We start from the raw sequence: 27,390 nt of genomic DNA on the forward strand, positions 1-27,390 counted from the left end.
TTTAGCACATATATTGGAAAACCAAGGTTTAGATAAATGGCGAGATTTTAAAGTGGAGTGTGGAATAAAGGATTCCATTCCTACAAGAATAATTTCACTGACAAGATTTGAGCAAACGTTGACATCAGAAGTTTTGAAATAATAATCAGACCGAAGAAAAGAAATATCGCAGGTCATCCCATTTTGCATTCTTGTAACGCCAAACAACACGAGATTGGGAATAGCCATGAGATAAAGGCTCCATCGGAGAAGAGACAATCACAAGGTTGTGATCTGAGGCATCCAAAGGACCACTCACTTTGACTGTCTACTTAGAAGGGTTGTTTGTGAGAAAAAGATCAAGTGTGTTGACTGTATGGTTAAGATTGTCCGGTATTCTGGTAGGTAAAAGAACAATTTGTGAGAGGTTAATAGAAATTGCAAGAGCTTCAGCACCTCAACGAGCTGGGTCTGTCTGACTAGAAAACGGAAGCCGGTTGGAGTTGTGAACATTAAAATCACCAAGGAAAATTACCTCACTGTCAGGAAAGTTGGACTGGAAAAAGTCAAGTTGCAAAGAGAGGAAGTCAAAGAGCTCCAGGTGATTAGTGGAGTTTGGAGAATGGTAGAGACAACAGATGAATTTGACACAATGAGGTAGAGAGATTTTAAGCCAGAGAAGATCAAAGAGAAGAGATTCCAAATTACCAAGTCTCTGACAGGTAATATCAGCACTGACATATGCACAAGTACCACCATTGAAGAGAAAGGAATCATTCAGTGAATAATTTGAGCAACTGAGATGAGCAGTAGTTGTATCAACCGATAACTGCGATTCTGTCAGAAAAAGTACATGGCGTTTGGCAGACTAAGTGAAAATGAACATCATTGAGATTAGAACTGAGACCACGTATATTTGTGTGAAATGAATAAGGAAGTGTTTGGGAGGTTTAGATATTTTCAGATCTAAAGTAAAGTAACTGTATAAAGTAATGAAATTTTTGGATATGGTGTGCACATGGTAAGAATATACCCAGATCCTTGACATAACATGTCCTCGACAATGCTCCCCCCCCCCCCCCCGGCACACACTATTTGGACTCCCTCCGTTAGCTGTCTTGCAGAGTAGAAGTAGCAAGATTATGCACTAGTCGATCCAGCAGCCTCCTAGAGAGTTACCAATAGGTTCAGTCTGGTGTACTAACCAGCGGCCAGTCTGCAAACGCCGTTTTAGAGCTGTACACTCAAGATGTAAGGAAGTTTGGATCTCGCCATGGTGTTCATCATAACCTCAAAAGTCATCAGTCATACTGCATGGTGGAAGAGATGGGAAAGGGTTGACTGGAACTTAGCTCTGGAGGTTAAACATGGGTTCCACCATTTCAAAACTCCAATAAGCAAAGTGGTGGTATTGCAACGGAGAGTCATCCACCACCTAGTATTGCCTGGTAACACAAGAGAGGCAACATTCCTCCATGTTGTGTGGGCACCACACCTTGATCCCTGCTAATGTTGATTTGCACCTGGGTGGTCACCCACAATGTCTGTGACAACCTCAAGGACCAAAGTATGGTTTTAGTATTTAAAAATTGAGGGCAGGGTTAAGGTAATAAGCGAATTTTCAAATGCATCTGCATTTTGGTTCGTTCCCTTAACTTTCATTCACTTGCACCCTCAATTTTAATAAATGAAATTCATATGGTGTCTATTAAATGGCATGTAAAAAAAAAAGTATATTGAAATGAAGACAAAAAATACTCTAAAGCCAGTTATAGAATATTGGTAGGAAAAGATGCATGGGAGGATTTGATTTCATTTCTAAATTTAAAAAAAAAAAAAAAAAAATTTTTTTAAATTAACAAGATGCTGTTCGCTGCCATATTAGCGGTAGAATGATAATGAAACAATATAAATTATTTTTTTCTGTATTTACTAGGCCAAAGTTCTTGAAGCACCGCACTACATTTAAGTGCCACTTCTGTTTTCAGTGCACTGAAAAGGGTTCTTTTCAGTGCACTGAAAAGGGTTCTTTTCAGTGCACTGAAAAGAACCCTTTTCAAAAATTTGTTATTAAATTATGCCTTGTGCATTGTCATTTTTGAGCAGAATGTAATATTAATTTCATAAACAATTTCTTATAGTTCATTATCCTATGGCATTTAAATTAGCATCAGCCAAAAAAAGAAAAAAAAAAAACACCCTTCCCATTTCACCATCCATTCACTCCAGTTATGTCTAGTTCTGCCTTGAACTTATTTAAGTTGCTGATCTCCACTACAACAGATGGCAGTTTGTTCCAACTATCAACCACCTGCTGGCGAAAGGCAAATTTCTGCACATCTGTTCTACAAATCTTTCCTCAATTTGAATTTATGCTCCCTCAGGGGAGTAATCTCAGCAAGAGGAAGAATCCCATTAGCATTGAGCTTGCTCAATCCATTCAATGCCTTATACACCTCAACTAGATCACCTCCAATGTGCCTAGTCTCTAGAAGCTGCAATTTGCAGACCTTACTTACTTCCTTACTTGTTAATAGTAACCCTCTGTTCCCCTCACCTACCTCATTGCCCTTCTCGTACTCGTTCCAACAGCTCTACATATTTCCTAAAATGATGTCTGCTGACCTGTACACAGTACTCATGTTGTGGCCTAACCATTGGCTTATAAAAGGAGACAATTACCTTATCCCTGCTAGCAAAATTTCTGTATATCATTGACAAGACAGCATGAGCTACTCTTGCAGCCTTTTTGCACTGCTCAGAAAATTTCATATCTGTCTACACAATTACCCCCAGGTCCTTTTCATTCTCCACTACCTTGAATGTAGTACCAGCTAGTTTATATGTTACTCTGGGGTTACAGCTACCCATATGCAATACTTTTGTCACGATTAAACTTCATTTGCCACCTGTCAGCCCATCTGCTCAACTTTTCCAGATCCTGTTGCAGTAGCATACTGTCATTAACAACCCTGCCAACTTTGTATCATCTGCAAACTTAGAGATTAAGCCTGATACACTTTCATCAATATCATTGATAAATACCGAAAACAACAATGGGCCCAACACCGAACCCTGAGGGACTCCACTAATAACATTTGTCCATGAAGAGTAGTGTCCATTGATAACTACTCTGTCTTCTCCCACTCAACCACCACCCTTTTATCCATTGTAGCAACTTGCCCTTAATATCATACTGCTCCAATTTGTATAGTAGTCTTGTATGTAGCCGAGTGGATGTGCAGTAGCACGCGCTCTTTGAGTAGACCGGGATTCGAGACCCCCGTCTGCTAAATACAATCAATCTGCCAACCACGCACTGGACCAGCGTGGCAGATTACGGTCTATATCCCTCAACATGAATCGTTGAGGAGGGTTCCATACTGCAGTGGATTGATAATGGCTGCACTTCACATTTATAGTAGAAACAGGTGTGTGTATACTTGCATGTACACAAATGCTTGAAGTATAGTTAATAAGTTTTATGAGCTTGAAGTGCTAGCTGACATCAAAGATAGATATTGTTCGAATATCAGAGACATGGTGTCACACAGATACAAGCAGTGCAGAATTGGAATTTGGGGATTACAATGTGTACAGGAAGGGAGGAGGGGTTATGCTGTTAGTTAAGAAACACAAAATTTAAGGAAGTGCATCCAATTTGTGTTGGTGGACAATGCAATGTTGAGTCTGCTTGGTGTGACATAAGACTGGGAAAGTAAAAATAAGAGTAGGTGTGTGCGTTATAGGCATAATGAATCTGATCAGTATAATGAGCAATTGTGCAGAGAAGTAGAGTGGGCTAGTAAATCAGAATGTCTTGTAATGGGAGATTTTAACTTTCCAGATATTGATTGGAACTTGTGGATTGGTCACTTTCATGCTAGCTGGACTTCTGTGAATTTATTGGAGGACAGTTTTCAACAGCAACATGTTCGAGGGGCAACCAGAGGGTGTAATACCCTTGATCTGATTATCAGCAGTGATTATTCATGCATTAAGAATTTGCAGATAAAGGAACCACTGGATGACAATGATCACAATGTACTGATATGGGAATTACTTAATGATTTTGTAATAGCTGAGAGCAAAGTGGAGGAGAAATTGAATTGAACTGGACATAAGGAAGGCTCCTGGGGGGGGGGATCTATCCAGTTATATTAAAGGAGGGAGCAAAGGAAGTAAGCAAACCCTTCGACATAATTATGAGAGCTTCCATGGACTGGAGGGGTGCAAATGTATCACCAATTCACAAAGGAGGTTCAAAAGGTGAGACAAGTAACTATAGATCTGTTAGTTTAACTTGTGTTCTGCAGAAAATAATGGAATCACAGGTTAAAGAAGCATTGCAGGATCATCTAGACAAGACTGCAGTAATAGTTAAGATGCAGCATGGGTTTGTTAAGGGAGGTCTTGTCCGACCAGTTTGATTGGATACTATGATGTGGTCACAAAGGAACTGAATGCCAAAAATAATTTTGATATCATATACTTGGATTTTAGGAAAGATTTTGATACTGTTGCACATGGAAGACTGCTGTACAAATTGGAGAGGTATGCCATTAAGGGTAAGTTGCTACAATGGAGAAAAGGGATGGTTGAGTGGGAGATGACAGAGAGTGGTAATCAATGGACACTGCTCTTTGTGGACAAATGTTATTAGTGAAGTTCCCCAGGGTTAGGTGCTCAGCCCATTGTTGTTTTGTGTATTCATCAATGATATTGATGAAGAAATATCAGGATTGTTGTCCAAGTTTGCAGATTATACAAAGGTTGACAGGGTCGTTAACGACAGTATGCTACTGCAGTTTAACATTGACAAATGCAAAGTACTGCATATGGGTAGCAGTAACCCAAGAGAAACGTACCAACTGTGTGGTGCTACACTCGGGGAGGTGGAGAATGAAGAGGGCCTGGGGGGTAATTGTGCAGTCAGATATGAAGTTCTTTGTGCAGTGCAGACGGGCTGCCAGAGCAGGTAATGGGGAGCCCCAGTAGCCAGGTGGGCAGGAACAGCAGTGCGTAGGACACGCTTCTTGATTAGACCGGGTTCGAGCCCATGACCACCAAATATGGAGGATGCGGAAAGTTCAGGGAATGACCACCGCATATCCCCGGAGCAATATGGCCTTAGTTGCTAATGCTCCTAAAAACCAAATAACAACAACATCTCCTTATACCTTGTTTCCAACTCGCATCACAATCTTTGCTATGAACTGAATTGTCCATTAGACAGTTCATAAAACCGGACATAACAAATTTCACAGTGTCATTGGAATGCATCAAAACTAATGGTTCCAAGATGAAATCTCTCCTGCACAATTAGCTGATTCATTGCTTTCATCAGTGGCCAGTGCAAGAACTAAGTTCTCAATGGCAGTAATAGTGTTCTGGAGCGGCCACTGGTTTGGGGGGGTTCTTCGTTTGAATTACGTCAGAGAATAGAAAAATTCTTATAGCCTTCTTCATTCAGACCTTTAGTTGGCTGATCTCAGGCAGAGGATGTAGGGTTTTCTGTGAATGCATTTGAACAGACATAATATACTGGCACAGAACAACATGCCCGAAGATGTTGATGCACCATAAAACTGACAATGACTCAGAACTAAATTTGCAAATTCTTGGGTTGCTTGCTGGATTTCCCATTTCTTAAAAAAACAGAAAGAAAATGGCATGATGCTGGATTTGAGTGGTTTGACCATTTCATCACTAATATTGAGTATCATTAAAATATACGATTTGCACTGAACAAAGCTTTAATTGCCTCTTACATTGTGACTGATGGTAAAATAATTTCGTCACTGTTATCTCATGCTCCATTTTTTTATGCTTTCATTAATATCAGCACACATGTAGTTTCTATTATATCACAATCTGCATGTGCTTAGCCACTGAAAACTTCAAAACTTAAATATTTCTTAATCCAATCAAGGCAGGAAAACTTGTACAGCAAATTTTTGCGCCTTTTCTCACAAAATCAGGCTGGGTACCAGAATACTTTTATTCCTCGAAAAGGTGTATTCTATGACATACTCCATCAATATTTGTTTTTAACAAATATTGATGGCGTATGCCTTAGAATTACACCTTAGGCTCCAGAAAATGGTCCTAAATCTGTCAATAGGCTAAGTGCACATATGCACAAGTTGACTTTCATGAAAAATAATATATTAATATTATTTTTCATGAAATATAATTCTAAATATAATTTCATGAAATATAAATATAACTTTACATTAATATATTTTTTATGGAACTGCAGTATGAGGAGTGAAAAGTTTATTTTGTCACCACGTTTCACTCATTACATCCAATTTGTTATATAAGTTTGCAGATGATACAAAGGTTAGCAAAGTGGTTAATGACAGTAGTCAAGTTAAGCTACTGCAACAAGATCTAGAAAAATTAGGCAGATGGGCTGAGAAATGGCAGCCAAAGTTTAACATTAACAAATGCAAGGTATTGCATATGGGTAGCAGTAATCCCAGATTAACGTATCAACTGTGAGGTACTATACTCAGGGTAGTGAGAAATGAAAAAGGTCTAGGGATAACTGTGCTGCAGTAAGATACAAAAGTCTCTGAACAGTGTAGACAACTGTTAGAACAGCTTTTTGTCAATGATATTCAAGAACTTTGCTACCAGGGATAAGGAAGTGATTACCCCACTGTAAGAGGCAATGGCTAGGCCACATCTTTGAGCACTGCATACAGGTCTGCGGCGTCATTTTAGGAAGGATGCAGATTTGCTGAAATGAGTGCAGAGAAGAGCAACGAGATTGGTGAAGGGAACAAAAAGGAAAAAATTTGTAGAATTTAAACCATACCAAGAAATGCTTCAGTTCTGCATTGTCTAGGCGCCTGCAAGGTGATGTGATTGAGGTGCCTGAGACTGAATGGATTGAGCAAGCTCAGTGCTGCTGGCATTCTTCCAATTACTCAAAATACACCCGTAAGGGTGGAATAAATTCAAATTGAAGGATGGTTACAGGATAGATGTGGAGATGTTTGCCTTCAGCCATTGGATGGTTGACTGGAACAAACTCCATCTATTGTTTGAATACATTCAAGGAAGAACTAGAAAACTATTGGAGGAGATGGACAGATGATGTGGGAACTTTTGATGTATGATTTGAATAATAACGAAAACCTGAGTTATAAATCAGTAAGAAAGAAAGTTCCAATAAATGATGATCAGTATTAGCAATCTCCATATTGTGCAAGGAAGCCAAAGGCTTATGCTGTACCTGATTATTAGTAATGGCCATACAGTGCAAGGAAGCCCAAAGTTTATGTTGTACCACCCAAAAAAAGTTGAATTTTCCCTTCTCCTGTAGGTAACTACCCAGCTGACCTTTGAGATTCCTGAAACTGTCAGCCTCAACCACCCATGTACGTAATTTATTCCAGTAATTCCTGGCTAAAATAAAACTTCCTACAATCCAGTCTAAACATCTAACCCATAATTTGGATTTATGGACCTAGTTCAAGAATCATTTATAACCATGAAAATTTCATCCTCATTCATTTTACTATTGCCTCTCAGAGCTTTAAATACCTCAGTCGAGTTGCCTCTAAGGTGCCTAATTTCCAAGCTGTGCAACCAAATATTTGTAGTCCTGATATGGACGTCCTTTTACTGATCTCCCCACGGTAGTTACCTGTTTCTTAGAAACTCGGTGTCTTTTTTCAGATGAGGTCTCCATACTTGAACACAATATTCCAAGTGTGATCTAACAATAGCCTTATATAATGGGATTATGACTTCTAACAATTGTTAGATAAATCATTGATACGACACTGTGGGCCTTCTTTGCACCTGTCTACAATGCTTGGAGAACTGCATGTCTGACTGTATTGTAACTGCCAAGTCCTTTTCTTCCGCTGCTGACTTTAGTTCAACTCCACCAGGTGTATCAGTTAATTTGGGGTTCCTGTTACCCAGCTGTAAGACCTTACATTTTGCTGAATTAAAGCATAGCTGCCACTTTTCTAACCATCCCTGAAGTCTATCTAGGTCACTCTGAAGAAGCTCAGCTTGGTGGTGATCGTTAACTACTCTACCAATCTTTACATCCACTGCAAATTTAGACATCACGCCCTTCGTCAATGTCATTTAAGAAAATCAAAAACAAGTGTTCCCAATACTGATCCTTCATGAACCCCATTTCTTGCATTAACCCAATCTGAAGAATAACCATTTATCACAATCTGCCCCCTTCTCTGAAGCCATCCTGCTATCAATCTACGGATTTTCCCTGTGATGACCTTGTCAAAATAGCTAACCAGATTAGTTAAACATGATTTTCCCTTTACAAGTCCATGCTGTGTATCTTTCAAAATTTCTATTTAAATGATTCTGAATTTCACCTTTGATCATCCCCTCCATGATTTTCCTTACTACTGAAGTTAGCCTGACGGGTCGGTAATTTCCTACTACACTATTAGAACTACCTTTATGTATTGTCTAAATGTTGGCACTTTTCCAATTGAACAGAATCTCTTCTGAGTCAAGTGAAACTCTCATAATTAGCCTTAAAGGTTCAATGTACTCACTTGCTGCCTCCCTTAAAATTATAGGTTATATGCCATCAACCCCCAGGAGCCTTACTCGCCTGTAGACTCAAATTTTTTCTAAAATTTCAGTATCATTAATTGCATATTTTTCGACTTCACTCCCATAATTTTTCATTGACATAAAGGGTTTTCTTCTGTAAATACTGATGCACACGCTTCTTGATTAGACCAGGGTTTGAGCCCGTGACCACCAAATATGGAGGATGCGGAAAAGTCAGGGAGTGACCACTGCATATCCCTGGAGCAATATGGCCTTAGTTGCTAATGCTACTAAAAACCAAATAACAACAACTTCTTTGTATCATTGAAGATAAAGAAATAGATATTTTGTAGTATTAGTTCTGTTAATGAAAGAACTGATGAGGCCGCAATCCTGGACTGGGGAACTGACAAGTGCACAAGGAAGCTTGAAATATAATGAATTATCCCAAATCATGCTTGATATTTTAACAATTTTTTGGAGCGTAATGCTGGGTGTGAGAGAAGTAATATTCAGTCAGGGTTGGTGTGGGCGGGGGGAGTTCACAGCTATTTCTGGTGAAGCTTTGGAAATGCTCTCAATAGTCAAGTCTAGGAAGTAGGGCCACTCAGCCGTGATGAGGGTGAGGCGAATGAGGCTCTTGTCTCGGGTTAAAAGCTGAAGGGGACACCAAAAGAAAGATTAAATAATTGCAGACGTTGCCATCACTAACATTAGGGTGCAAATTTTCATTCTTGCCTGAGGTACTAAAGTGGCTCGGCAAGACCTGGGGCCACTGCTGTAAACAAAACTTCTATTTAACATTTCTCAATGGGGGGGGGGGGCTGATTCTTCAAACAGTATCTTTGTTTGAAAAAGTGGAAATCAGTGATGTGTAGCAGAAAGCCACAGACAGAAGAATTTAAGGATGCTAATGTTTGAAAACTTACTGTGCTGGTAAATAACCTGTTGATCTTTAGTATAAGTGTGCAGTCAGATGCGAAGTTTTCTGAGTAGTGCAAAAAGGCTGCAAGAGTAGCTCATTGTGTGTTGTCAATGATATGCAGGGATAAGGATGTGATTGTCCCCTTGTATGAGGCAATGGTCAGGTCACACCTTGAGTACTGTATACAGGTCTGGAGGCCTCATTTTAGGAATTAGGTAGAGCTGCTGGAATGAGTAGAGAAGGGCAATGAGATTGGTGAGTGGAACAAAGGGTTCATTTTACCAAGAAAGGCAACTAGGCACCTGCAAGGTGATCTAATGGAGGTGTATAAGACTTTGAATGGATTGAGCAAGCTCAATGCTAATGTCATTCTTCCTCTTACTCAGATTACTCACCTGAGGGGGCATAAATTCAAATTGTGAAAGACTGTTGTAGAATAGATGTGTGGAAATTCGCCTTTAGCCAGCGGGTGGTTAATAGTTGGAACAAAGTTCCATCTTTGTAGTGGAGGTTAGCAAATTAAATAAGTTCAAGGCAGAACTAGACAAACATTTGGAGTGAATGGATGGGTGAAATGAGAAGGGTGTTTTTTTTTTTTTTTTTTATGAAAACCCCAAACACGAGAGGCATTAGAACCTATAATACTTAGTACTGTGCATGGGTTGGAAGTTGAGGAGATGAAAAAAGAATATATTTGTTGACATTAGACTTGAACTTCTGTAGACTGTAATTTTGAGGAAATACGTATGAAGGAAGGTTGTTCCAGAAAGCGGCAGTTGAATGAATAAACAAGGAAGATGAAAAGTTGGTTCTATGAGTTTGAAGTTGGACAGGAAATGGATGTTGGCTGCACATGTTCCGACTATTTTGAAAGAGTGTGGGAATTATGAAAGCCAATTTAGAAGAACAGTGCCCATGGAAGTATCTGTAGAAAAGGCATGTAGCAGAAACAGTATGTCTATGAGACAGCGAGTGGAGAGGCTGTTAGAGATAAGGATGTGGATATGCACTGCTAATGCTAATAAAATGTATTAATGCTGTCAGAGAAATTTAATTTGTAGTGCAGTGTATACTTCAAAAAATATTCCTGCTTTTTCTAAAAATTCTCCTAATATCATATTTGTTGTGAAGAACTGCTTTTTACAAAAAGGTCTGGGGTGTTTTTTTTGTCCCCTCCCCTAACTTCCTGCTGACAGTTACCTGATCAGCAGCTTTTTTAGTCAGAAGTTAGCAGCTATGTAATTAGCTGAATATATCAGGGATTCTCAAAATTTGTGATACCAGGACCCTTTAAAATGCTAAATGAATTTGTGAGACCCCAACCCCTTCCTTCATGAGTAAAACTAATGCCGACTTTGAATTTAAAATTGAGAAATAAATAGATATCCGAATAACTTTGATGACTAATTGTTTATTTTGAAATAAACAAAAAATATCAATTTGTAATCGTATTGTTTAGGGAGGGCTTGAGGCTAGCAATTTCATGTTGTTGCTCTCTTTTGTCAGAGTACCATAAAATACATCATATACTGCATCTTTAGTATCTACTTTTAGCCGTGTGAGAGAGAGAGAGAGGAAAGGTCTTGTGATTTGTTAGTGAAGCGAGTGTTAATAATATATCTGAGATTTAACATTCCTTTTTACTGTGAACGAAAATGGTTTTTTATACATTACACGTACAACCATATCCAGTTGTGACCCCTCGGGGAGTTGTGCCTGTTTAAGTTATGAGGCTAAAGCCCTTAACGCATTTCAGTAAAATCATTTTACATTCATTTCAGAAGTACACCCATGATGTATTTAGACTTAACCAAGTATGGTGAAGAGCTGTATTGCTTAAGTTTTTTTACAATGGATGATGTTATATGTAGGTAGATTATTATTAGAAAGAAACGATAGTATAGGGAAAAATTTACTTAAATTAACTGTGTTGCAGGTAAAACATTTAGTTAAATTAATAGTTTTCCACATCAGGATGAAATATATATATCTTATGAACTTTATTTTGTGGACTTTTAGATTACATTTTAAAATTACATGAGTTATGCATAAATTTGCAAAGAGATATACATATTCCTTGTGGCACTGTAGTTCCATGAGGGGGTATAAACTGCATAGAGGTAAAGAAAATCATTTACTCAAATTAAGTTTCCCACATCAGAATGAAAAATATACAATAATAAAATTAGATTATATTAGGTGTAGCAGTAAAGTTCTCAGACTGGTGCTGTCAAGTTTGATGAGTTTTAAAATAAGTGTAAGTGGTACATTGTAGTTCAAACTGTTTCAACAGATGATGGTACAGAGATTGTAGGCTGAGAGGTTGCAAGCAACAACCAGTTTCGTTAGTATTGTTAAATGTTCTGTGTCATGCTTTTGCAATAGAACAATGAATGGATATCAAATTTTGCTTAAATCTGGGAAAATCTGCAACAGAAATGTATGAAATGTTTAAAAAAAAAAAAAAAAAAATGTTTATGGTGATAAAATGTTAAGACTATTGAAGAACATTTTCCAGGCAAGGCCACAGTTTTGAGAGAAAGGTAGCTGATTCTCATTGTACGAAAATACCCTTGCCCATTAAAGACATTTCTGACAAAAAATGCTACTGTTCAGATCAACCATCCATCATACATTCCTGATCTAGCACCAGCAGGTTACTTTTTCAAGGTGAAAACTGCCCTCAAAGGAATGAGATTTGAGGATGTGGAGGACATAAAGAAAAACAATCAAGAAACTGAGCATCATTTCTTTGGAAGCCTTCACTAATTCTTTTCAGAAACTTTTAGAATGGTTGTAACAAGTGCCATCAATCAGGTGGTGATTACTCTGAATAAAAAAAAAATCATTTCTGAGCTTCTTCACTTTGTGTTCTTATTAGTGTGCCACTCCAGGAACTTTATTGGCACAACTTGTATGTCATGTATCTTGTGGATTTCATATGTAATAGATGATTAGGCTATTAGATTACTCTGAATTTATTCAGCCCATCTTCCACAACAGCCTGTTCCAACAATCAACCACCCACTGGCTGAAGGCAAACTTCTGCACATTTATCCTACAACCATCCTCCTCAACTTGAATTTATGCCCCATCATGTGTGCAGTCTCAGCATGTGGAAGAATGCCACTGAAATTCAGCTTACTCAATCCATTCAGATGCTGCAATTTGCAGAACTGAAGCCTTTCTAGGTAAGAGCGCACCCTTTTGTTCCCTTCACCAGTCTGATTGCCCTTCTCTGCACTTCCAGATCTACATCCTTCCTCTAGACATGTATACAGTACTGAAGATGTGGCCTAACCATGGCTTTATACAAAGGGATAATCACCTCCTATTGAGGTGTTGCTTCAGCTTCCTGTTACCTTGGAACTAGACCCTAATAGTACAAAGTGTGATCAAAAAGGACTGAACCAATATTTGCGTAATGCTGCTGGCTGTTCAAATGGGCTTCCTTCAAAGTAACTCCCTGGCATGATACATATATTGATACAGTGCTACTGCAACATCTGGAGGCATTCCTGATAGGCTTCTTATGGAGTTACTAAGAGTTATAAAAGAATGTCCTCGGTAATTTTTCTTTAGGGGGGGGAGAAGTTCAAGATGTTAAATCTAGTTAGTATGGCTCATAGGGGTATATAGTGGTGGAGTGCTTCACAAGAAATTCTTCCATGGAAAGTAGTAAGTCTGCAGTGATATTGTGTTGCTGTCCAAAGTACTCTTTTCTGTCCATTTTCTCCAAACAGCATCAGGTACTCATTGTAGAACTGTTCTGTAGTATTCCTGATTCACTATTTGACCATGTGGGACAAATTCATAATTTGATATTTACATTTTATGGAGCTTGGAGAAGGTAGTCTTTCCTTGAAAAGACTTGGCTTCTATTTCCAGGTCATAGCCGTACACCTATGATTTGTCACCAGTAAATGATGGAAGAAGAAATAAAATATGGATCGGCAACACAATGAAGATTCTGACTTTCCTCACTCTGTAATCATCAGGAAGGCACAAATTTGGCTGAATTGCATCATCCCAAAATCTTGTGTTAAAATTAATTGTATTCCATAAGGAATACCAATTTCACTAGCAACTTTGTAGATAGTTAAACATCAATAAATCTTGATCGGATCACAAACAGGTAATTGAATTAATGGGTTTTAAAGGTGAAGAAGAGTGGACAGAGCAAGGATCATTTTGAATGGACATGCGGCTCCCCCTTTAAACTTTGTGAACCATAAAAAGTCTTCAAATGACAATTAGCATCTTCTGCTGTTTTTAATTTTTAAATTTTTATTATTATGGGTTTCTGTTGCAGTTTCCCCAATTTGAAACAAAATTTGTTGCTTATTAAAATCGCTCATTTTAAAATGTGATGAAACGGGAAAAACACATTTTCAACGTACTAATTCAGACTAGCTGCAGATAAACAGGCAATTCACACATTGTGTCTAGAAGGGTCATCTAACTTGTTGGAACAAGTTGCATGCAACTTGCTATAGTGTTGCAATTTTAAGGTAAAAATTTTTTAGTCCCAAAACATTTTGATCATGCATTTTGTATTTCTTGGCCAGCTGAGTGAACCTCTCACTTCACCTAAGATGGTAAGGAAGGGTGGTGTGCCTGGGCACATTCACCAACATTACAGTACATGACAACATTTGCCATAACTTTCTTTATTACATCAAATTGAACTTTATTCCTCTAAAACTGTTCATTTACTGGGCGTACCCTCTATAAAATCCAGAATCATCAGTAATCTACCAAGCAGTTTTACACCATCCATTTCATTTTTTTTTTTTTTTAATTTTAAATAAAATACAACATCCTCTAGTGGCAGCTGTATTTCTTGCTTCATTCAAGATGAACATACAAGGTGTGCTATTATATAAGAAGATGGTTGCAATAAAATGAATATTATGAAATATTTCCCACTTTACAAGTTATCCCCTTCAAAATAATTGCCTTTGGCTTGCACACACTGTTCCATATGTTTCTTCCAAGCACAACGAATATCTTTGGTGGATTGAAACTGGGTTCTCTTAAGTACACTTTTTAGTTTAGAGAAGAAGGAAAAAAGTCACAGAGGGGCTGTGTTTGGCAAGCAGGGTCCCTAGCAAATCCCTATGTTCACACATAGGGATTTGCTTTTTGCCAGAAGCTGGCAAACAGAGAGCATGGTGAGTGTTGGAGCTTATTGATGGATCATTCAAACATCCTTCCAGAATTCAGGTCTCTTGGAATTTTTTCATGCAGCCTTGTCAGAACTGCAGTGTAGTATGTTTGAGTGACAGTCTGATTTGGTGGGATGTATTCAGCCATAATAATTCCTTTAATATCAAACAAAACAAGAGACATGGTTTTCATTTTTGATTTTGGCATTCTTGCTTTTTTTTGGTCTGGGGGACTGTTTTGTCTTTTAGCTTCTGAGTCATACTGGAACAGCCAGCTTCCATCGCAAGTAATGACAGTACTCAGCAAGTCAAAATATTTTCAACACATCTTCACATTTGAAATTTTCTAATTCTTTGATCTTCATTCACGCACTTTTCTTTTGCCTAACTTTTCAGTTAAAACTTGTCTAATTGTTTCTTTGTGCATATTGAGTTCTGATGTAGCCATTTGCTTAAACGATGATCACTTTTAATCATTGTCCTTACCGTGTCCAGATTTTCATCAGTTTTCATGGATACTGGGTGGCCTGGTCATATTTTGTCTTCCACATTCTCTTTCTTCTAAAAACCTTTTATGCCATTAAAACATGCGAGCTAATGACACATATCTACCTTATAAACGTGATGTAACAACTTGCTACTTTCATTTGGTGTTTTCTTTAGCTTTGTTAAAATTTTGAGGTTGATTCGTTGTTCAGTTCTTTTGTCTGTCATTTTTCCAGCCAACTGCAAAAATACAAGATAATTAAAACCTGTCTCACTATAAATGAATGAGCTTGTTGCAACGTGATTTGGTAGACAACTAGGGAAAGGTGTTTGGGATCAACTACTATGCCTTTGTTTCACAGATGGCATTTGGTGTGTAGTGGCTGTGCACAGAACTTTGCAGTTGAAATGTCATATTCCCATAAGAGGCTTCCTTCTTCTTGGTAGTTGCTCCTCCTATCAGCAAGAGGAAATTTAAGTTTCCTCTTACTTGAGGTAGGTCTGTAATCAGCACAGTCCATAGTTGTGCACTTCTTTTAAGCAATTAATTATGGATATGGATTGAAACTTCTTTATTTTATAAAAAAAATTATATTTGTTACGATCTTTGCAGATGTTTGTCATGGCTTCCTCAAAAAAATCAATTTTAGAATGATCTTTTAATCTTGGATGTTAGTTCTCTGTTTAAGTGTATTAATAATATAAAAATGAAATATTGAACTTTTTAGAGGCTCAAATGCATATTGTTTGAGCCCAATATAAATGCAGATTATCACAGAGAACTAAGCTGCTAAAATCCATCCATCACTTGTTCAATTGAAAATTGTTAGAAGTTAGCATTTTTTCACTTCTAAAATAACCATTTTAGACACAATAAAAGTAAATAGCATCCCAAAATGGTGAGTTTGTATTAACAACATAATGAGTTCCATTTTATGCCTAATGAAAGTTAGTTTGGTTTTACAGGCTTGTGTTCTTAGAACCCTATAAAACAACATTTGACTTCCTTTTAGAAATTGTAAATTTTTTTGTAATATGGCAGTTTAAATCAGTATTTACAGGTTAGTTGTAAAACTAACAACAAACTTTTTCTTTTGGATAATTTACATTTCACTCTGATTAGAAGGTGGTTTACCTTTTCTTTTGAAACTTCTATTTCATTTGAGATGATCATCATCATTTTAGAATAGCACTCAAAATGTTCCCTTTATTTTGCTCAATGATAAAGTTTTGATATATATATATAATTATATATATATATATCAAAACTTAAGTTTGATATATATATACAATTATATTTAAAGAAAGTTGTTATCCTCTATTATGACCACTAAGTCAGAGGAGTTTACAGCCAATTATTTTGACAATGAATACAATCAGTTAGAATTAGCATATTTAGTAATTATGTTGGCTGAAACTATGAAGAATGTGTATACTGTGCACTCCTGCACTAACCACTTGGCTACATTATCTCATCTTAAACAAAATATGGTTAGGAAACCGTTAGTGTTTCATCCAAGTATGTTCTCTGCAACAGTAGTGGTTTCACCACATCACTCTTTTGGAGAGGTTTGGGTTCATTTCCTGTTGATGATTTGAAAAATTCCTAAAGTCTTCCTCAATCGAGGCTGCAATTAGCTGATCTCATACAAAGGTAATGTTTTTTTCTGGGTTTTTCAGCCTGCACAACGTGTAAAGCAGCACATGAATACACACTTTGTCGGATGTAATACACAATGGAAAAATATGGTCTAAGTTACTGGTGCACCTAAAATTCAATAACAATAGATCCGAGTATATAATTTAATGTAGATATTTACTTCATTTTAGTGTTACTTTTAGCTCAGCATATTCATCATTGTAATTTTTTTTACAGATATTTCTGGCTCCACTTTAATCTCTGTCATAGAAAGGACTTTATTCAAGGAAAATTTCAAGCTTCAATATTTATCACGAGGGAAACAAGCATTTCATTGTCGACAGTGCAATAAGCCGTTTTCATCAAACAGCAGCCGTTGGAGGCATGAAAATACTATGCATGTGACCAACAGATTGCTTTTCCGGTGCAGTATATGCCATAAGGTATTCAAATCAAAGAGCTACATGGGTCTACATTGTTTAAAAGTACATGGTGTAGAAGAATCTTGAAAACGATTGCAATCATACGTAGTTATGTATTGTCATCTGTTTGATACTTGATGTGTTTGGGTGAACACAACCATAGAAATATTAAACAGACATCTGACTTTACTTTTGTTTTCAAGTAGAAAACATGTTTCTTTTAATTTTTCTGGCCATCATTTTTTTAATTAAAAGAAACAAATGTTTCATTGTTAATCGTCATTTCTATTGAAATAAATTACTCGTGTGGATAATGTATACATGGATATCACTTTAAAACGCCGTTTGTTAATAAACATTTTAAAAAAACTTGTTTCAATGTATTTTCCCCTGTGTTGTAGCAATAAACAGTTGTGTAGTTTGTATAGTGGAATTGTTCCTTTAATTCCTGAATTCAGATGTAGTAAGTTATATATTGCATCTGTTTTTAGTGTTAAAAATAATTCAGGAAAATGAACAGTGTAAAAAAAAAAATAAGTTGCTTGATTATTCTGTTGAATAAGAAACAAAAGAAATAACATTTTTGAAATTATTGACAATTTTATGGGTAAATGCAATTTTACCAAAAAAAAAAAAAAAAAGTAAAGAAAAACCAAATTACAAATATTCTTAAATGTGTTCAAATTCATTATCCAAATGAACTAAAATTATTAATAATATCCAACTAAATTTTTAAACCCTTAAAACTTAAGTTTGATATCTTCACTAAGATTTCTTATATATAAGCTTATTAAATCAGCCAAGTTTTCTATATAATTGTAAAAATTATCTTAGTCATAATATGTAATCTTACAGTGAACAAGGCATATTGTTACATTTTGTGCAACAACATTTTTGAGAAAAAAAGGCAAAAAATGGTTTAAAATGTTATATCTCCTAACAAATTATTTCCTTACTACCTCAACACACAGCCTTGCAGAACAGGAGATAGCAAAAGGGAAAATTATACACACGCCAACCTGTGACACATTTTGTACACCAGTGCAGATTCTTGAGATTTTTATGGTTGTACTTTTCTGATTAAAAAACTAATCGGCGATGCAGATTGAAAGTGAAGATGATATTGAGAACTACATTAAAATTTATAGTGATGTAATTCTAATAAATATTTTAAAATTTAAGTGGGGATGGTGAACTGTGTGCAGTAGCACACAGTTCACCATCTGCAGGGTTCACCCTAAATTGTGTAGTTTTCAAACATTATTATTAGCTGCAATATTCAACTTTGTGAGGAATGCTGAAGTTAAAGCTTGAGGTTAGTTTTAAAGACAAATTCAAATTAAGTACATTATTTAGCATGAAGTTAGCAATTAGTTTTAAACATATTAAGCTTCAATAAACTACATCTTTGGCTGTCTCTTCCCTCTCACTGTTCATAGGCCTATCAACTTTTACAAAGATTCCTTATTTTATTTTATTGATTTATTATTGTTTTATTTTTTTTTAAATTGTTAATCCAATTTGTGTTATGTTTTTCAAATACACAACTTGTTTTTCCACTAAAACTAACAAAATACTAAAATCACAATATCAATTGTTGATAATAAGTATACTTATAGATAATACTTACTAGTGAAAAAAAAAAAAATAATAAAAGCAACAGATTTTTTGCACATATTAGTAACTTTCTGATGTATTATTCAATGGGGAAGAAGGTTTGGAGGAACTTAATGTCTGAAAAATGATTATTTTAAGTTTCTCCAAGTGCAACTTTAGAAAAGTTAGGAAGTGACATGACTTTATCTGGTTGGTTCTGGTGTGCTCTCTTGTTCCATGAATAAATAGTTGATCTAGATATGTGGAGAAAAAGTGTATTATAATTTCTTTAAGTTTTGTTTGAGGTTGGTTTAAAAATTTATCTTTTTATATCTTGTAATATCAGTGCCATTACAAGATATACAAGATTTTGAAGCCACACTAGTTAAATCATTTGACTATTTCACACTTTATAATGCTTTAATCCCCCCCCCCCCAACAAAAACGGTTCTAGCTGCCAATACTAAGTAGTTGAATGGAAGAGATAAATTCTTTTAGAAAATACAAGTAAAACAAAACTTCAAAATGTGATTTACTGCATATCAGAATATATAATTTCCACATATTGCAATATACAGGATACATTAATTATTATTAATTTGTCAAAAACTTTCTGCAACATCTAGGTTTGATTCTTTTCAAAATTGGATGTTGTGTAAAACTCCGTGTGCGTCTGTGTAATCCTTTACTGTTAAATAAAAGCAAACCCAAGGCAAGACCCCTTCATATGGTAGGGAGCTTACAAAACATTTTCAAATCATTTCTGTCCATCAGCAATGACCTGATTAAACTCCACTACTTGGGATTTAGATCCCCTCAGTCAAAATCATTTCAAGCAAATTAATTAACTTAAAGTTAGCATTAATGCAATAATGTATTTCTTTAGTTTACAAAATCACCATACTAGCATAAAGCTGATTCTGTGGAATCCTCCAGGCTAACAGATATGATGTTAACCACCTTCTTTAAAGAATTAAACTAAATATTGTATTTGTGAGATCAATGAAATTGAGATTCCATAGCATGGCAGTTCTTGATCGTGTGTTCTTCAGATACTCATTACAAACTTGTGATTGGTGTTCATAATGAGGATCCAGTACACTGCCCCAACAAGGTTGAATAGAAGGGAGTGGGGGCCTACTAAATGACATAACAGGAAACAGTTTGCAATAGATCTAACATATAAATTAAAATCTTTATAAAAATATCCTTGTTTGACACATGAATGAGACTGAGTTTGAAATTCCTATAAGCACCCAATAAAGAATGGTGAATAACAATGTGTTCTGGAAACAACAAGGTGCACTCAAAAATACTCCTAAGAACTTGGCCACGTTGTATCTACTAATCGCAACTCCATCAGTAAATATCAAAACTGGAACAGTACTGTGTGAGAGAGAAAGCATATAGCTGAAGCTCTTTATAGCAACACTAACCCCCCCCCCTTCCCCAGGTAAATGAGAAAAATTGTTATGTTGAAAGGACATTATATTGATAGTTCTTAAAATCAGCATAAGAACAAAGAAAGTTTGAACATTTAATGTGTTAATAGAATTGAATTCTGCTAACACAATACTAAAAAAAAGTAAGAGATTAGCTCAATCTTTTTCGTGGAATGCTTCCAGTCAGTTCTCTCCAAATGTTATTTTATTCGTTACATTTGGAGAGAACTGACTGGAAGCATTCCACGAAAAAGACAGCTAATCTCTTACTTTTTTTTAATATATTGAAAAATCGTGGAAGTTATTGAGCCTTGCAGCTCTGAAATTTTTACTAACACAATACGTACAATCTAATTCAGAATATGTACTACAGTATTAAACAAGAAAATGAAACATACATTTAGAATTGATTTGTAAATTAACGTATGTATATCTATATATGTACCAAGTACATATATAGATATACATACGTTGTACCTTGATATGTATATCTATATATATATATATCAAGGCCTGACCATATTTTTTATTTAATTGTACTAGGTGGTCCCAGCCAGCTTTCCTGGCATCCCCGCTTGACCATAGATGAAAATTGGCATTCAGACTTTAATGCACTGTTTCAGTGGCAGAGCATGCTTTAAAAAAGAATTATGAAGGCATGTAGAGTTGGACTGCCCTTAAAAAAAAAAAAAAAATGAAGTAAAAAAGTTCTAATCCTTATGAGCACCCTTCAACAAAACTTTGTGATCAACCACAGTAGGTTTCTCTTCATCATCACAACAAATTTCAGGTTCTGTTATGTCTGCAATGTGTTATCCTTTATTCGTGTGTATCCCGAAACACAGTGTCCACCTCCACTTTGGCATAGGGCAAAACATGTTTCCCACTAAGCACACTTTTTTTTTGAAAGACAGCTTGTGACAAGCCTTAAATTTCAGGAACCATCCATCAGAGACCGTCAACATTTGTCAGATGCAGCAAGGAAGGTTGTTTCAAAGAACAGAAAGAATAAATGAAAAATAAAGTCAGTTGTTGAGTTTGGAGTTGAAGGGAGAATGAATACGACTAGTTCAATGAGTTTGGGCAGGTTTAGAGGAGAAATTACAGATGCTAATTCGTAGAACAGTGCCCATAAAAATATCTAGAAAAGGTACATAGTAGAGACAATGTCTGTGTGAACATTAACACAGACATTGTCTCATTTTTTTTTTTTTTTTTTTTTTTTTGATAAAGTTGGAGTTTTTGAGAAGCTCTGCAGACACCGTCCCAGATGTGGAAACAGTATTCCATGGTAGGATGGAGTTTAGATTTGTACAGTCAGTAGCTGTTTGGAAGAAAATTAACAAGAATGAAATTTAAAGCATAGATTTTTCAGTGAAGAGGAAGCAATATTTGTGATCTGCTTATGCAAATGAAGGTTGATAGTCATGTACTAAAGTGATGTATTCTTGTCTATAAGCCAGTGTTGTTTAAGATGTACATGGGTGCAGCAGACTTTTATTTATTTATTTATTTTATTTTTTTTTTTTTTTGAGAAATAATAAATTATAGCATTTAGGAAAATTGAAGTTAAGTTTTCCTCTCTCTCTCCCTTTTTTTGGAGAATTACTTGCAGATCAGCATACAAGGAAGTAGTGTTTGGTGGACATTTGAGAAATTTTAGCTATTTGTGAAAGAGCAAAAGTTGTTGAATTGAAAAGTGGAATAGTATAGTGTCATCAGCGAAACTAGGACATCTGCGCGATGGAAGGAGGTCATTAACCAAGCAGTGGTGGTATGGGGGTGGTCTAACTTGCCCACTTGAAATATATCTATAGCACATTAATTGCCAGTTCAAGATTACTGGTTCGTTTGTCTGTCTTCCTAACATATACAAGGTTTTTATGTGAAATTTCCTGATAGAGGAGTCACTCCCTAACATATTTTTGTTCTTTTTGCTTTGTTATGCTCTGAGCTGCTATTTCAGTGTGAACATAATATAAATGTTTCTTGCCAGATAGTTGTCATTATTTTTAGAAAAATTATATACTCTGTTTTATATTTAATTATTATATACTGCAAAAGTGCTTATTGTCTTTATTATTATTATTTCATTATTTGTTTATTTATTTTATAAAATATATGTCTGCATTTGTTAGTTTGAATTTTTTTGCACACTTAACAATTTTATAAACTTGAAAATGGAAGTTACAAGTAGTTTCATATTTATATTTTGTTTATTAGGGTTTATTTATTTATTTTTTTTTTCGTTGATTTTTTTTTCTCTTTCTCTCTCTCTCTCTCTCTCTCTAACAGAATTAATAAAAAGTTTTATGTTAAAAATAAGTATAAAAAACGACACACTTAAATTTTTGAAATTTTCATTAAAAATTCATTAAAATAATAAGTCATTTAAATTGGGCGTGATAGTCCCCTCACCACTGTGTTTTTTATGACTGGGATGTGCCACTACTGCTGGGTTAAAGTATAAGAAGAAACTGGTTATCCAACTTCAGAAAGCAGAAAGTGGTGGCTTGCTTAGGAAGGCTAAAATTGGAATAAAAACCTTAAAAATATCAAGAGTAACTACTTGTGTTCTCTCAAACATTTTTTATAATTTTTTTTTTTTTTTTTTTTGGGTAGTTGTTGGCGCATCGGCTTCTGTGGCCATAGTGCACCTCCCAAGGTTTTTTGCAGTACTTTGATCCAAGCCCGAGGCGGGATTCGAACCCGCGACCTTTGGGTTGCCAGTTTTTATAAGTATGTTCGTGTCAGGCAGCACCTGGGATTTCTCCCATCTCCACGTGTGTTCGCTGTATCAAGCTAGAGACTTGAATGTGTGTGGGCCATGTCTGTGCAGTGTGATATGTTGTGCCCATTGTTTGGCCGGCTTCTTGGCCACCAGGCCCCTAGTGGGGCCCAACGTTGCCCATATCTTGCCACGTGGAGGCTAGCCGGGTGTGTCCAGTATCACAACAAGTTGCTCTGGCATCAAACATTTTTTGTGGAATTTGTCCACAGAAGAGCAGCATAAGCCAGGATACCACTTGTGAATTGCCACTGATGGAATCCCTATTGGTGACTGTTTACCACATGAAAGGTTTCAAGATAGTCTAAGAGTTGTGATTAAGTGCAATGGAATGATAATTGGGAGAGATTTGTCATTCCTTTTTTTTTTTTTTTTAGTAATTGCCTGAATATGAGCAAGTTTCCATTCAAAAGAATAAGAGGGAGTATATATAACATAAAACAGGAGTTAACTCTGAAGCACAGGTTTTAGGGACAACTGCCATCAATACTCAAAGACTTCTTGGCACCATGAATGTTCAGGATTCTTTAAATCTCTACTGTTAGAAAACCAGTAGAGGAATTGAGTAGTGTGTTCTATGGTTAGAAGAGACTATCACTGAATTAAGAGTTAAAAGAAAAAGTAAGTTGCTAATAACACTTTATCTTTTGAGGAAAATGTAACTTGACCATCAAATTATAAAAGAGATGGAAATTTGGATGGTCAGAAGTTGTGACCAATGACTTTGAAGCTCAAATACCAAATGGAACAAACCCCCTATCCTTGATCTACCCTAGGACTCTGAATAGAAGTTAAATCCACTGTTAACATCCGTCAGTCCATACTTGGTACTAAAGTAATATATATTCCACTAACTTTCTGTGTTTGTGGTTACTGTAAAAAGTGATTGTTTAGTTAAGTTTGTGAAAGACACTTTCTTCCCTGATATCAATGCCCTCAACATAGATGAGATCCATTATTCACAAGGATGACCAAACTTTTACTGCCAGAAGAACAGTTTTAAGGTGCATTTGTGTGAACTAGTAGCCTAAGAGGCTACTAGTTCACAAAAATGCTTAATTCTTCAAAAAATATATTTTTTGTGAATTTTTTTTTCTACATTGCTATTACTATATTACAAATGTAATATAGTAACAGAAATCCATTCTTAATAAATCTTCATAAATAGGTCATTTTTATTTCAAAATATAAAATAGAATAAAATACATCATATACACACTGCTATATTCCTCTCAATTACCAGCGGATTAATGATAAAATTCACTTTTCACAGAAGATTACTGAATATATAGCATAATAAACACATTGTAACAGAACTGCACTGATAGTAAACCTAATAATACTGGTTTCATTTTCTTTATGATTTTTGCAGATGGTCAACTTTTAAGAATGCTGTTGCAAAACATTGATGTATACAGATGAAACAAAGAAGGTGGGGGAAAGCATTTTGAGCTTGAAAGAGGATGATGGTATGGGACTGCTGCCAAATATAATTATTGCATAATCAGTCATGCTTTATTTAATAATTCTGTTGGCTGCAGTCAGTGAAAAATAAGTTGAATATATCTCTGGTTAGGTTCTGCTGTTTTGTTTGAGAAAGTTTAGTTCTTTTTCTTTTTTATGGTGATTATAATCTGAAATAACTGCTTGGGGGCTATTTTTGCTTACTGTCGTGGATTATGCAAAAGAAAAAATAATTGTCTTCCTACTGGAAGAGGTGATATTATCATTGGTTTTGTTAAGCAACAGTAATTGTGCATAGGTCTTATGTAATCATTTGAATTTTATTAATGCAGGTCTCATTGAACACAACACTTTTGTTGTTATTCCACACAAAATCACTAAATGGTACTGTTAAAATGAGACCAATCTCAATTTGCGTGGCCTAAATTAATTTGTCTTAATTTATTTTCTCTCCAACGTGACTGACATGCCACAGAGGAAATACAGAAAAGGATTACTCCCCTTCTGCACATCCGGCACATCTGAATGTAATTTATCATGAGATAGATTATGCTTCTAAAAAGAATTTTATACATTGTTAACAAGATGTGCAAAGACATCAAACCTGTCATGTAAATTTGTACATATCTATAAGTCTTAAGATATTTCTTTAAATTTAAAGAGTATGTCACTTAAAATTTTCAGCATATATCAGCTAATAAGATAATAATAGTAATTTTGGCCACATTTCAATGATTATTAACATGCATCTATAGAACTATCTGAAGCAACAAATGGTTTTTTTATACACCATTTGGGAATGTATAGGAAAAAATATTATTTCAAGCTGTTAAGTATTGGCAATTGCACATCCATGCTCTTTTTGTGTGTATTAAAAATTCATAAGAAACATGCCAGGGTGATATCAGTTATTGTTTATACTTTCGCATGATCACCAGGTCATAGTTTACAATAAATCATGAATACAATCATTATTAATGTAGCAGTTATTGTGGGCTTGAACCATGGTCCATTCAAAGAGCATGTGCTAGTGCACTCACACTTCTGGACATTTGGCTATTCAGGCCTTAAAACTAGTCAGAGTTAATTTGTTAAAGTTTGAGCACTAGGCAGACCTAAGGATCCCTTCCACATTTCATTTAATAATTTTTCATTTAACCCAGAGCCTTAACAATTTCGTTTTTTGGGGAAGAAGAGCTGACATATAAACTCTTTCTCTCTCTTTTTTTTTAATTAATTTATATTATTTATTTGGTTATTTTATTTTGTTAGGTGCTACTAGAAGGTACTTATATACCTCTTTCCTCACTCCAATGAGGCAGGAGGGATGTAAGTAAAATTGGAAGTATTTTTATATTTATTAAACTGATTGCCATATAGATCTTGCAATAAAAATACTAACAATGAACATAAGAGTACAAATAAAATTATTCATTTTTCATCAGAATCAACTGTTTTGTTTTGGTTTTTTTATGAAATCTTTTTGTTATAAATTTTCTTATTTTTTATATATTTATAATAAATAAACATGTAACTCATGGGCTCCTCCTGGAGTACCTCTCCTCAGTTTGGAAAATGGTGAATAGGGGCATTTGTGAAATGCAAAGTGACCCCTTTTAAAAAAAAAACATCTTGCTTTTAATAAGATGTGCAGCATAATGATTATTAACATTGCTGATTGCATGTGTAATATAATGCTGGGCTGAACAAACTTTTGAAATTGTGACCACACAGAAATATTTATAAAAATATAAGGTGGGGGAATAGCAGCGTGACTACCTTGGTTATGGCGAATTAGCTTGCTATTACAGGCCATGTTGGAGCACTTCCTGGTTCGATGATAAATCTGTAAATCTTGAAACACTTAAAAATAAGAGCAGACAATCTTATCTGCTTCAAAATTATATAAAGTCCTTTATTATTATCGTTTAGTTTGTCATCTTGTATTGCAGATGTCTTCCATAATGTGATGCCTTCAAGTCAGTTGCTTACAACACACAGCAAAATCCTCTACAAGCAGCGCAGTCAAGCGAAGATGCCAGGAACGACTTTCTACTGTCGCTATTGCAATCAACCTTTTACAGATAGAAGCAACAGGTGGCGGCATGAAAATAATCTTCATGTGACATTCACTAGTGTTTTTAGGTGTACTGTCTGTCAGAAATCATTCAAGTCTAACTGGTATCTATTCAGACATAAACAGAGGTTCCACTGAAGTGCCATCTGTGATGATTATTGAACTTCTAGTCATCAATGAGGATCATTATATATGAATAGTTCATTTATAAAAACTGTTGGACATTTTTTTTTTTTTCTGTTATTTAGTGTTGTTTTAATCATAAATAAAATTTACTTACTCCATAGTATTTTTGTGAGTTGTTCAATGCAATGCAAAAAAAAAAAAGCTTGCTCAACTATTATAAGATAAAACATAATATGATTAATTATGAATCTTGAATAGTTTATTGAACTTTTCTGAAAATATTTAAATTACAATTCACCTTTCAGATTTGTAATGCACTGAAATCACAGATAGCATTCCAGTGATTTCCAAATACAAGTACCATATATCTGTCCTGTAATGGCACCTGGTTATAAATAGCAGGATTCTTTGTTACTCTTCTTTGCAAAATTTTATATTCGTAGATTTTTTATTTTTTGAGTCCTCTCATTCAAAAAAAAGATGAAAAAAGGAGGCTGATTTACAAGCTGAATTCTCAGTTAAAACTAGCACTCCTGAAAGTTTTGTTACTTAACTGAGTTTTCTGATTTAAAAGATTTATTCTTATGCAGCAGCAAATAAGATTTTTCTTTAGGGGATGCTGAGGATCAGAGTTGCTTTAACCTAGAAAAAATTACTTGTCCCCCCCCCCCCAAGTAAACCCACTCAAGTTACCATCAGAAATAAAAACTCACACACGTCCA

At 35.5% G+C, this 27,390-nt stretch overlaps 2 protein-coding genes across 4 annotated transcripts in view; both read left to right on the forward strand.

The window, feature by feature from the left end:
• The window catches only part of LOC150075870 (uncharacterized), a 248,473-nt gene extending 231,097 nt beyond the window's left edge, over positions 1-17,376 (forward strand). The window contains exon 2 of one of the 2 annotated variants that reach the window (XR_016547795.1): positions 16,991-17,100. Coding sequence is in view for 1 of the 2 variants with exons in the window: in XM_090387080.1 (XP_090243206.1) it covers positions 16,991-17,262 (272 nt within the window). In the remaining variant the exon portion in view is untranslated. Of the gene's footprint in view, positions 1-16,990 lie in introns of both variants that reach the window. The other variant, XM_090387080.1, reaches the window with a different exon arrangement.
• The window catches only part of LOC150075869 (uncharacterized), a 562,710-nt gene that overhangs the window by 463,616 nt on the left and 71,704 nt on the right, over positions 1-27,390 (forward strand). The gene's annotated exons all lie outside the window — the stretch shown is intronic.

The sequence above is a fragment of the Mastigoproctus giganteus genome, chromosome 13 (genome assembly GCF_048544385.1).
Source record: "Mastigoproctus giganteus isolate SK-2022 chromosome 13, ASM4854438v1, whole genome shotgun sequence".
NCBI classification, from domain to species: domain Eukaryota; kingdom Metazoa; phylum Arthropoda; class Arachnida; order Uropygi; family Thelyphonidae; genus Mastigoproctus; species Mastigoproctus giganteus.